Source organism: Phacochoerus africanus, chromosome 8 (genome assembly GCF_016906955.1).
Source record: "Phacochoerus africanus isolate WHEZ1 chromosome 8, ROS_Pafr_v1, whole genome shotgun sequence".
Taxonomy (NCBI): Eukaryota; Metazoa; Chordata; class Mammalia; order Artiodactyla; family Suidae; genus Phacochoerus; species Phacochoerus africanus.
The window spans coordinates 50,231,315-50,244,043 of NC_062551.1; the positions used below are offsets into that span (position 1 = coordinate 50,231,315).

The 12,729-nt window shown below is 53.0% G+C and overlaps 1 protein-coding gene across 1 annotated transcript; it reads left to right on the top strand.

The window, feature by feature from the left end:
* The first annotated feature begins 234 nt into the window (after positions 1 to 234).
* On the top strand, positions 235 to 9,372 carry CD177 (CD177 molecule). Its single transcript, XM_047791339.1, is given in 10 exon segments — positions 235 to 286; positions 362 to 502; positions 822 to 1,004; positions 1,695 to 1,797; positions 1,997 to 2,145; positions 7,059 to 7,127; positions 7,130 to 7,171; positions 8,385 to 8,570; positions 8,708 to 8,836; positions 9,089 to 9,372. Coding segments are annotated over 10 exon segments (1,338 nt in total).
* Positions 9,373 to 12,729: the final 3,357 nt, after the last annotated feature.

Consider the following 12,729-nt stretch of genomic DNA (forward strand, 5'->3'; position numbering starts at 1 on the left):
AGGTCTGAGGGAGGAGAAGGGAACAAGGGCTTGGGCTCCTGGGTCTGGGGAAGGAGGGAGGACCAGATCCCTCTGCCTTTCGGTTGCTGAGATTCAGAGGGTGGGCCCAGAACTCATTTAGCAAGACCCTGCCCATCCCACCCCTTTCCTGGGCTGCCTCAGGTGAGGCGAGATATAAAAGGGCTCAGTTTCTCTGGGAGAAGGAGCAGGAGCAAGAGTTCCAGTGCCCTCATTATGAGCCCTGCCCTGCTGCTGGCCCTCCTGGTCATCACCCTCACCCTGCCTCGTGAGTGAGGACCCCAGCCCGGGCAGGGAGGCCCCTGGAGGACGGGCTAAGATGGATTTGCTCTTCCCGTCTCAGGAGTGCAGACCCTGACCTGCTTCCAGGGGTCACTGATGGAGGTGAGGAATGCATCAGAACTGCCCCTCCGGTGGACGACTGGCCAGAAGAACTGTGAGGATGGCTGGGGCTGCCAGGAACTGCTGATGCTCATTGAGAATGGTGAGAAGCACTGCTCAGGCCGCACGCCTGACTCCCCCGACCCCCTGTGTAAAGGCCCCCCTATCACCCAGCCCTACCTGCCTTCTCTGTAGAAACTCAGAAGACCCCTCCCCCCAACAGTGCCTCCTCCTTGGCTGCCCAGGGGCCTCCTCTGCAGCCTGTCACCCCAGACCATGATGCTGACCCGTCGTCTAGGACCCCAGAGTCCTGACCCCACCTCAGCCTGCCTGTCTCCTGCGAGCGCTCTCTCTCTCCCTCTCCCTCTCTCTCCCTCTCCCTCTCTCTCTCTCCGCCCCCCTCCACCTCCCTCTCTCTCCAGGACCCCATGTGAACGTGGTGATCATCAAGGGCTGTACCCAGGAGGCCAACCAGGAGGCCCGAGTCACCCACCACAGGACAGGCCCCGGCCTCTCCATCGCCTCCTATACCCATGTATGCCGGGAAAACTTGTGCAACAGTCTGTCCACCAGCCTCCCTCTCTGGACCATGCCCCCAACCACAGGTGCCCGAGGGAGGCGGGAAGAGGAGGAGGGAGGAGAGGGGCTGTCAGGAGGAGGGGAGCAACGGGGCTGAGGGGGTGGCGTGAGCACACACACAGGGTAGCGGGTGGGGAGGGACTGTTCCTTTAGACTCTCTCTCTGCCTCCCCCTCCCCCAGCACCCCTGACCTGGTGCCGCCTCCTCCTTTCCGCACCATTGGATTTGGTTCACTCTTGTGCTGTTCAGGTTTTGGCATTGCCTCTTCCTAAGTGAAAGTGGCCTGTAACTTCCCACTGTCCTTTTCTCTCTGAGATCATAAAGCAGGTTTGGGATCGTGTTTTGTCTTTGGCATCTTTGTGGACAGAGGCATCTTGTCTTCTTGGACTGTTTAGTGGAATTTGTGGGTGAAGCTGCTGGCTCCTCCCAGGGCACCCCTTCCCCACTCATACTACCCCGTGCTCAGTCCCAGGCATCCCTTCCAGACCATGTTTCTCTGGGATTTGTGCTCTCTCTGTCTTCATGTCCTGAATTCCCTGAACTCCTGGCCTTCATGAGAGGAGCCTGAGGAGGGCCCATCTGGGGGAGACTTGATTCAGTCAGGAGGTGATTCTTGGGACCAGCAAAGCGGGCTGAGGGATACATGTGGAGGGAAGGTGTGCAGTCTGAATCCAGAGCCTCTCAGGCCTCCCTCCCTTTCTCGCTCACTTCCTCAGGCCTGGGGTCTCCGCGGTGTCCAGTCTGCTTATCTGCAGAAGGCTGTCTGTCTGCACCAGAGCTGACCTGCCCTGCTGGGAGCACACACTGCTACAATATGGGGCCCTCTTGCTCAGCCGGGATGAGCCAGACTTGAGGTCTCTGCCTGGCACTGAACTGGGGGGAGGTGGGGAGGGGGCCTGAGGACCAAGATCCGAGTCTCTGAGGAGGAAGGGTAGCTGAGGCCTGGGACCAGGAGGAGGAAGGGCTTGGCTCCTGGGAGCTGCACCTCCCGCTGAGGATTGGGTGATCCCAGTGGCAGCGTCCCCCTCTCCCCCTCTCTCCCTTTCCCCAGGGGGCCTCTCCACCGTCTGAAAGTCCAGGGATGCATGACCCAAGCAGGCTGCAACCTGCTTAATGGGACTTGGGAAATTGGGCCCATCTCTCTGAGGGAGACCTGTGATCCTAAAGGTGAGTGTCACATGCATCAGACCACATGCTCTGCACTGCAGCCTTGGGGCACCATGACCCCATGAAAGGCAGACATCCCAACACATCACGCCAAAGCCGGCACCCCAAGTCATGTGGATGATTGTTACTCATTCAGGCTGTGTGATGGGAGGGATTCTCCCAGTAGGCCCATCAGGTGAGGGTGCCAGTAAGAGGTGTCCAGCCTTGGGGGGAGAGAGGTTGCATGGTCTAAGGGGACAGATCTATAGAACAGGAGCCTCCCGGTGGGTGATTTAAAGGATGTTGAGCCTGGCCAAATTAGAGCAGCCTGTCTGGGCATGAGAGGAGCAAGGCAGCAGGGAGGAAGATCAGAGGGCAGAGAGGGTGGGCTGCTACTTTATCCATTGGGTGCGGAAGTGAGTAAGGAGTGCCTGCTGGGAGTCACTTGATGCTTCCAATTCCATTTTTCCGTGCCCCTAACTTGGGTGATCTTGGGTCTCCCATCTGCCCTCTTCTACCCCCACCCCACTCTCAGCCATCCCCCCCGCCCCCGCATGGTACTGGAGCACCCCAGCAGCCATGCTGCAGGGAGAAAAGATCAGAGAAAATATGGAGAGTGCTTCAGGTGTGACAGGGAAAGCCAGAGCCAAGGGAGACACGGGGGTGGGGGTGGGGTCCCCATTTACCCATGGAAACCCAACTCAAGTGGAACACCAGTGGATGAGAGTGACCTGGAGTGTCTTGGTGTGAAGCACCTGTTGAGGCAAGGAGGGGGGTGGGGTGAGGAGGGGAGTGGGGTCTTGGGAAAGTGGGAGGAGGGTCTTCCCTGTCTCAGTTTCAGGGAGAGAGCTGAGTGAGATCAGTAGACATTACCCTTGAATCACTGGCTAGACTGGGAGACTTGAAGTCAGAGCCTGGCTGTCAGTGACACCAAGGTTTCTAGTCTCGGGCAGAACAAGAGCTGGCTGAGGCTGGGAGCCCAGGGTGTGTTTGTTTGCTGATGTGAGTTTGTACAGGATTCCAAGGTCTCCCATGGAGCCCCCAGAGGACATAGACCCTGGCCCTGGCCTAAAGGGCCTCCAGGACCTGGAGAGGAGACATCACAGACACAGATGGTCACAGGGCTATGATGGAGAGGGTCTGGGAAGCTCAGAGCAGGAAGATAGTAATGTCCTGGGTTTGGGGATCAGGGAGAGCTTCATGGAGGAAGTGACCTGTGAGCTGTGTCTTAAAGATGAGCTGCAGTTTATTCATAGAGGAGGAAAAGGACATAAACAGGCAGAAGAGACAACACGTGTGAAGGCCTCAGGGTGGGAGCAGCCTGCTGTTTTCAAGAAGGGTCCCTTGGCTCTGCCTGAGGAGGGCACCTCAACAGAATGGGGTGCAGCTGGGACTGCTGGGTGGGTATAGATTTTCCAAGTAGACAAGGGATGTAGACAACTAAAGGAAAGCCATTCCAAGCAGAAGGAACAGCAGGTGCCAGGTCAAGGGGGCAGGAAACACCCTGGTGTCCCAATATCTGTCTTGGGAACAGATACTGATGGGAAGCCGAGAGATGAGGGTTGCTGGTGGTGGGTCCTATAAAGCCAGACTGAGGGGCTGGCCTTCCACTGAGGGCAGGGGAGCTGTGGAAGGGTGTTGAGCATGGAGGGACAGAGTCTGCATCTTTCCTTTTTTTTGTTTGGGTTTTTTTTTTTTTTTTTGCTTTTTAGGGCCTCACCAGCAGCATGTGGAGGTTCCCAGGCCAGGGGTCTAATCGGAGCTACAGCTGCCGGCCTATACCACAGCTCACAGCAACTCCAGATCCTTAACCCACTGAGCAAGGCCAGGGATCAAACCCCCAACCTCATGGTTCCTAGTTGAATTTGTTTCCGCCGCGCGCCATGATGGGAACTCCTGAATCTTTCCTTTTACTTAATGGTGGTTTAACTATCTGAACCTCACCTCTGGGATTAGGTAATATTTGTAATCCAGAAGGCATTTCAGAAACAAATCCATGCCACATACACCCTGCTCCATAGTGCACACAACACAATACACACAGAAGACACAAACACACTCTATGCCACGTACACATCACGTACCACACACATGCCTCCTTATATCTCACTCATACCACACATACCACAGGTCACACCCAGCACACAGATCACACATCACATGCCACTGACAGCACACACAACACACAGATACACAGAACACACAACCCAGCATGCCCATATGACAAACATACCATATACATCACACACACCGTATCACTATACACACACTTAACACATCACACATACACACAGACACGTCTCACACATGTGTGCTGCCCAATCCATACGTGTGTCACATAAAACACAGCAAGTAGGGCCACAAATGGATATTCCTAATACATGTCCTTATTCTGTAAGCTCTCAACATCAGAGCCAGATCTTGGAGGATGTGCTTGCCTTCCCTGGCTCAGTTCAGTTCGGTAACTTAACAGATGCCTACTGAGCATCAGCAAGGCCAGGCATCAGAAGCTGGGATACACCAAGATCAGGGAGTACGTGCAGGAGAGAAGGGCTTGCCAGGGAGAACAGCGCCTGGAAGGCGTATGGGCGGAGAAGATTGGGTGCAAGGGCCTAGATTGCCCTGAAAATGGGCCATCACAGGCACGTATATTGAAGAAAAACCAAAGGGCTAGAATTTAAACAGCCTTGTCTGCTTCCCAAGGAATTGGATGGTGGTCCGAGAGAGAGCAGTGGGTCGTCACAAAGAGCACAGCCATTAAGAGCTTAGAGTCTAACCCAGAAAGACATGGGTTTCTGTCTGGGCTCTGCCCCTGACTAACTTTTGTGGATTACCAAGTCTTTGAGCCTCTTGTGCCAAATTCAGGGGGGAGGAGGAGATGATCCCAGACTGGCAGGAGTGGCAGAGCATATGCATAGGCCCTGGGGTGGGTGTGTGCCTGCTGTGAGTTCAAGGAAGAATCCAGAAGGCAGTGCGAGTCCAGCAGAGTGATCAAGGGGGAGCAGAGCAGGACCCGTGGATGGAGAGGTGGAGAGAGGAGATCATGTTAGAGCCTTTGGGACCATTTTAAGGATTTAGAATTTTATTCTGAGCAGAGTGAGGATCTATTTGAATCTGAGCAGAGGAGTGATGTGAAACAACATACCTTCATGAGAATCCTTCTGGTTGCTGGGTGGAGAATAGAGGAAAGGGGAGGTGGGCACGGGGGAAGGGACCCCCAGGGAGACTCAGGAGGAAGCAGGTGAGAGCCAAGGCGTCTTGGACCCTGGTAGAAGCGTGGCGGTGGTGAGAAGTGGTCAGGTTCTGGATGTATTCTGCAGCTTCAGCCAACAGGATTTCCTGATGGGTGCAACTCAGGGTGTAAGAGAAGGAACTGCGGAGAATGACAGCAATGTTTTCAACTTGAGCAACTGCAAGAAAGGCGGTGCCATTGACTAAGAAGGGGAAGAGAGGGGTGGGGAAAGCAGGGACCAGGCTGGGGGAGGGCAGCAGGAGCCATGATTTTGTCATCTGTGAAGTGGGGAAGGGAGCAGAGTGGGCCTCCTTCGTGGGGGCTGTTGTGACAGTTACATGCTTGTGGATGCTGCAGGTTAAGTCGAGGGGTTTCTGCATCCTGGGACACATCACGGCTGATGGTGTGATGGCCTTAAGAGAAGGCCTAATGGTTTTCAAACTAGACTTCCAAGGTAGCCCAGGATATCCGGTCATCAATCCCCCTCTTCCCCACCACTCACCCCAAGGAGCCAGGATGCCTGAGTTCCCAGCCAGCTCTGCTAATCACTCGGGGTGAGACGCTGAGCAAAATACCTCCCTCTCTTCCCCATCTTGAAAATGGGGATGATGATGATGATGATGATAGCAACACCCACTTGGGGGCGGGGGTTGCCAGGAGGCAGTCCAGGCGAGGTGAGCTCCTTGAGAGGCTTAGGTGGATAAATCTGTGGAAAGTAATCCTGGCAGCCAAGCACATAGTAAATGTGCAGTGCACACGAGGCATTTGAGTATTTTTGTTTGGAAGGTGGGGTTTCTCAGCTAAAATAAATATATGGTGGCAGGCTACCTTCCTCATTATCCAGATAAGGACCATGAAGGCCAGAGAGGGACATGGAGAATGTCTTGTGCTAAGGAAGAGCCATTTGTCTCTCTCACACCCAGAGGGGGAAGCAGCTGTCCTCAGGGGGCTGAGAAAGGTCCCTGCAGGTGTTCAAGCAAAAACAGAGTGAAGAATGGGGCTGAGGATCGACTCCAAGGTCTCTTCCCAACCAGAGATTGAGGGACCCAGTGGCCAGATGGTTTGGAGGGTGACTTAAGAATGTGGTTGTCTTCCTTTTTTTTTTTAACTTGTGTTTTATTTATTTATTTATTGTTTTAGAGCTGCACCTGCGCCATATAGAGGTTCCCAGGCGAGGGGTCAAATTGGAGCCACAGCCACAGGATCCCAGCCGAGTCTGCGACCTATACCTACACCACAGCTCACGGCAACACCGGATCCTTAATCCACTGAGCGAGGCCAGGGATTGAACCCGCATCCTCATGATTCCTAGTCGGATTCATTTTCGCCGCCCCACAACGGGAACTCCGTCTTTTTTTTTTTTTTTTTCTTCCTTTTCTAGGTCCGCCTCCTGCGGCATATGGAGGTTCCAGGCTAGGGGTCCAATCAGAGCTGTAGCCACCGGCCTACGCCAGAGCCACAGCAACACCAGATCCCAGCCACGTCTGCAACCTATACCACAGTTCACAGCAACACCAGATCCTTAACACTGAGCGAGGCCAGGAATCGAACCTGCAACCTCATGGTTCCTAGTCAGGTTCATTAACCACTGCGCCACGATGGGAACTCCAAGAGTGTGGTTGTGTTCCTAAGCCTGAGACCCTAAAGGACAGACACAGCTGGTCCCTGGCTTACACGGACCCTGGTGATTCTTTCTCCACAGATTTTCTGATCTGTCATCGGGGGGTCATGTTGACAGCTTCTCAAAACCTGACTTAGAAACCCGAAGAATGGACGGGGAGGTGTGTCAGGAGACTCTTCTGCTCATACATGCAGGTGGGTGGGCTGCGCAAGAGGGCAAGAGCCCCACAGGGTCCTGGGTCTCCCTGCCCTGGCTTCCGTCCCCTGAACTTCCTGCCTGGTTCCCCTCATGCCTGCAGTTCTAAACCCAACTCTTCCTCTTTCTGTGCCTTGGTTTCCACTTCTGAAAACTTGGGGGTGAGGTGATAGCAATAATAGTACCTACTTTGCTGGGTAGTCGCTAGGATATATCTGGTTCCAGGCAAAGGACTGAGGACAGAGCTGGCACAGAGAAGCTCAGTGACTGCATTCGAGATCCGACGGGCTTCCTGTGGTGGGCCAGGTGCTGTTGTAGGTGCTGTAGATCCCATCGCATCTGCCTTCTTGCAGCTTTGTGCCAGTGAGGAAGCAGAAAAAAAGGAGTAAGATATGAGTATGAAGATAAGAGCTGTGGAAAGAAATCCAGCAGGGAAAGGAGATAGGGAGAGTGACACAAACGCTGTATTTTTTTTTTTTTTTGGTCTTTTTGCCATTTCTTGGGCCGCTCCCGTGGCATATGGAGGTTCCCAGGCTAGGGGTCTAATCGGAGCTGTAGCCACTGGCCTACGCCAGAGCCACAGCAACTCGGGATCAGAGCCATGTCTGTGACCTACACCACAGTTCACGGCAACGCCGGATCGTCAACTCACTGAGCAAGGGCAGGGACCAAACCCACAACCTCATGGTTCCTAGTCAGATTCGTTAACCACTGCGCCACGACGGGAACTCCCTTTTTTTGCTTTTTAGGGCCATACTGGTGGCATATGGAAGTTCCCAGGCTGGGGTCAAATCGGAGCTGTAGCTGCTGGCCTACACCACAGCCACAGCAACCCTAGATCTGAGTCGCATCTGCGACCTGCACCACAGCTCATGGCAACACCAGATCCTTGACCCACTGAGCAAGGCCAAGGATGGAACCCACAACCTCATGGATGCTAGTTGGGTTCATTACCACTGAGCCACAACAGGAACTCCCAAAAGTTATAATTTGAAAACAAGGGATCCTCTACTGAGAAGTGACATCTGAGCAAAAACTGCTGGGGGAGGACCCAGGCTCTGGCCTCACTCTTCACCCTCCCTCAGCAGGACCTGTGTTCTTGTCATCAGGGAATGGGCATCCCTCCTCTGCCTGCTGGCCCTGAGGAATCCCTGGCTTGCAGCCCTTGGAGTCTCCCTCCCCCATCCCGGCTTTCACTCTCTTACCCCTCAGGACACAGATCACTCCTCCTGGCGAGCAAAGGCTGCAGCAAGGCCAGGACACAGGCACCCCAGGCCATCTCCATACACTCAAGGCCCCCCGGAGTACTCGTTGCGTCCTATGCCCATTTCTGCTCCTTTGACAAGTGCAACTCAGCCAGCAGCAGCAGCGTCCTGTTGAACTCCCTTCCTCGTCTAGGTATGGGACACCAGCAGGCTGGGTGGGGCCAGGGGTACAGAGAGATGGGGTCCCAGTGACACATACTCCAGGGCTCAAGGAGGGTGGCTGCAGCTGAGAGCAGAGCTGTGCACCCCCATCCTGTCTCTTCTCCCCAGCTGCCCCTGCTCCAGGACACTTACGGTGTCCCACCTGTGTGGGAGTATTTGGATCCTGCTCACCTGATATTGTGACCTGTCCTGAGGGTACCAGTCATTGTTACAACGGTCACATTGCTATCAGAGGAGGTGAGTGCTCAAGGTCAAGTCCCAAAGATGGGCCCGGAGCCTGGATTCACTGGTCCTGAGATGGGAGGGTGCTTGAGACCCTGACTCATGGGTTTGAGGCTGGAGGGAGCTGGAGACTGACCCAGATTTTCTAGGTCTTAGGGAGGAGGGGACTAAGAGCCTGATCTGGTCTGAGGGTTTCGTTTTCTTAAGGTTTAGGAATTTAAGTGTGAGGAAGCTTGGACCCTCTCTAACTCGGTCTTCATTCTCTAGGTGGGCTAAGCTCTTCATCAAACATCCAAGGCTGTGTGGCCAAACCTTCCAGCTCCTTATTGAACCATACCCGGAATATTGGGGTCTTTGCTGTGACCGAGAACAGCAATCGCAGGGATGAGGGGGGTGAAGATTTGAATAAGCACATACTCCAAAATGGAGCTGCTCCTGCCCCCTACCTGGCTTGGATGGTATGGCTGGGGCTTTCCCTAGCCATTTGGTGTGGGGGGCCCTCCCTCCTGACCCCACTTCCCCTTGATTCTCAGCCCTTGCTAACCCCTTAGCCCCAACCCTCCCTCCCTCTGACCTCATAACTAAAGAGTCTTGCGTACTGAATTACTTCTCAGTCCTCTCCACAAATAATCATCCATACACACCCCACAGACTATATAGTCCCTGATGACAACACATGGAAGGGCCTGGGAATAGCTGAACTTGCTTTACAGGAGAGTGGACATCCAAGCAGTGGCCACGTGTGGGATAATAAAGACATTGTCCTTTCCCCAAATGCTGGGGTTTCTCGATGTGGGGGGGGGGGGCAGGACTCTGAGAGATCTGGCCTGAGGGAGGAGAGGAATCCCATTAGAGATTTATCATCTCGGGCCTGTCCTTTACTGGTCTGGTCCCCATCCCCACTGGACAAGCTGAACGGCAGCAGAGCCTTCAGAATGCTGCAGCCAAAAATATTTGGGTGTCACTGTGATCTGGGTGGTGCAGGTACACCGGGACCAATGAAGTTCTTGTTCCAGCACACAAACAGGGACTCACCCCACCTGAATAACTTAACATAAGGGTTTGTGTGAAACAGAGAAACAAGAGAATTCGCAGTTTCCTGAGGCTGATATCACTGGGTCTGTTACCATCCTAGACCTCAAAGACTGAGAAATCATTACCATTACTAGAATCTGGAAGGGGTGGTGTTTAGAGAGGGCTGCCTCACAGGAGTTGTGATCTCAGGCTGAAAATCTTTCATCCAACAGTGACACAACAGGAAGGGAGCTGGGGAATTAACACTCCAGCCTCTCTCAGTGTCCTCCCTCTGGTTTCCCGTTGGGGCTCCCCATTGACTGAACGCAGCTGGGAGGCAGGAGTTCCCACTGACAGTCCCCACCGTGCAGAGTGGGTGCTGGGGAGTGGGTGGAGAAAGAGAATCTGGAAAAAGAAACAACATGTCCAGCACATTCCACCCCTTCCCTTTGTCCAGGCGAAGTCAGAGTCCTCAACATAGAAGACACACAATTCCTGTCCTTTACTTGATCACAGAAACATGGTGTGCTACTGATATGACAGTGATAAGCATCCATCCAGAGCCATCATCCAAAGAATCCCCACAAGGTCTGAGCACTTACCTCCCTCTGACCAGTGACCGATTCCTCTGGAGAAACGGCCCCGGTCTTTCTGGCGTCGGGAAAAATTCACTACGCTATGCCTGCACTGCAGGGTCCTCCTCAAATGGACCCAGGCTCCCCACTCATTCACGGGGTTCCAGGTCTATGAACTGGGTTAGTCTGGGAGCTGGGTAAGAAGTCCTAAGTGCCTTGCATGGTGACCCTAGTTAGGTATCTACCCATCAGAGCTAGAAAGTTTCCTGAACTCTGAGGGACCTCCCCCCCCCCCCCAGTCATTTAGCTTCACCACGGACACCTGCCTGTCGAAACACTCTGGTGACGTTTTGCTCTGTGGCTTGTTCCAATGATTAGAGCCATGTTGTCTCTGCATACCCAGTGTCACCACTTGGCCACTCCCGAATCCTCTTTTTCCAGCAATTCCCACGAGCATCTTCTGCCTGAGAGGTTCTTCTGCCACCACAGAGCTCTTCTTGATGTTCCCTCTTCTGTGAACTTCCTAAGGCCTTCCCAGGTGATAGGATAAGGATATGACTGAGAAAGCTGACTTATTCCAGCTTCCCCAGGCCACCAAACTTGGGAATTCCTCCCCAATAGGCCCAGAAGTTCTGGCATGGAGTCCAGATGTTAACTCACTAACCTAGCCGACTAGTAAGGCTATTCCAGGTGCTTGAACCAACACTTTCAATCCTGTATCCTATGTGAGAAAATCCAGCCCCATAAAGTTTCCCTCTTGGTCCTATTTGGTCCCACACTCTTAGAATCTGTATCAGCATCCAGGCAGGACTCAGGAACTACACTCTAATTTTAACAGGGAAAGTTTAATATAAAAATCATTAACTAGAGAATACCCGTTGTGGCTTAGCGTTAATGAACCTGACTAGGATCCATGAGGATGAGGGTTTGATCCCTAGCCTCACTCAGTGGGTTGAGGATCTGGCATTGCCATGAGCTGTGGTGTAGTTCACAGATGCGGCTCGGATATGGCATTGCTGTGACTAGGGTGTAGGCCGGCAGCTGTAGCTCCAATTCGACCCCTAGCCTGGGAACCTCCATATACTGCAGGTGTGGCCCTAAAAAAGCAAAATAACAACAACAAAAAAAAACATTAACTAGTAACAGGGGGTGAGGATTAACAGGGCTTTGGTTACTAAGAGGTAGGCAAAGAGAACTTTAAAAGATAAGGGAGGGGAGTTCCCGTCGTGGCGCAGTGGTTAACGAATCCGACTAGGAACCATGAGGTTGCGGGTTCGGTCCCTGCCCTTGCTCAGTGGGTTAAAGATCCGGCGTTGCCGCGAGCTGTGGTGTAGATTGCAGACGCGGCTCGGATCCCGCGTTCCTGTGGCTCTGGCGTAGGCCGGTGGCTACAGCTCCGATTCGACCCCTAGCCTGGGAACCTCCATATGCCACATGGGAGCGGCCCAAGAAATAGCAACAACAATAACAAAAAATAAATAAATAAATAAAAGATAAGGGAGGAAGGGGAGTTCCCGTCACAGCTCAGTGGTGAACGAATCTGACTAGGAACCATGAGGTTGCAGGTTCGATCCCTGGCCTTGCTCAGTGGGTTAAGGATCCCGTGTTGCTGTGGCTCTGGCGTAGGTTGGTGGCTACAGCTCTGATTTGACCCCTAGCCTGGGGACCTCCATATGCTGTGGGAGTGGCCCTAGAAAAAGCAAAAAAAAAAAAAAAAAAGACAAGGAAGGAAGGAATAGGAGGACTCGAGCTAATCTCCACTCACAAAAACACCAAATCACAAGTAACAACTGAACAACCATCGACCAAAAAAAAAAAAAGACTGGAAACTATAAAAAATATATTCTACGCCGAAAGACAAAGAAGCCACAACAAAACAGTAGAAACTGAAAATATGGATAGATGAAGTTAACCCAGATAGAACATATAGCATAAAGGGAGTTCCCGTTCCCGTCGTGGCACAGGGGAAACGAATCCGACTAGGAGCCATGATGTTGTGGGTTCAACCCCTGCTCTTGCTCAGTGGGTTAAGGATCCAGCATTGCTGTGAGCTGTGGTGTAGGTTGCAGTTTTGGCTCAGATCCCACATTGCATAGACTGGCAGCTGTAGCTCTCATCAGACCCCTAGCTTGAGAACCTCCTTATGCCATGGGTGCGGCCCTAAAAAGACAAAAAAAAAAAAAAGAATGTATATCATAAGAAAAGATGAAGGAAAGACCCTTGGGGAGAGCAATACTTAAGAGAGAAGAGATTGTACAAGAGGAAACAGTAGAGGAAAGATGAGAAATATATCCAGGAAAAAGCATTCCCATGGAAGCC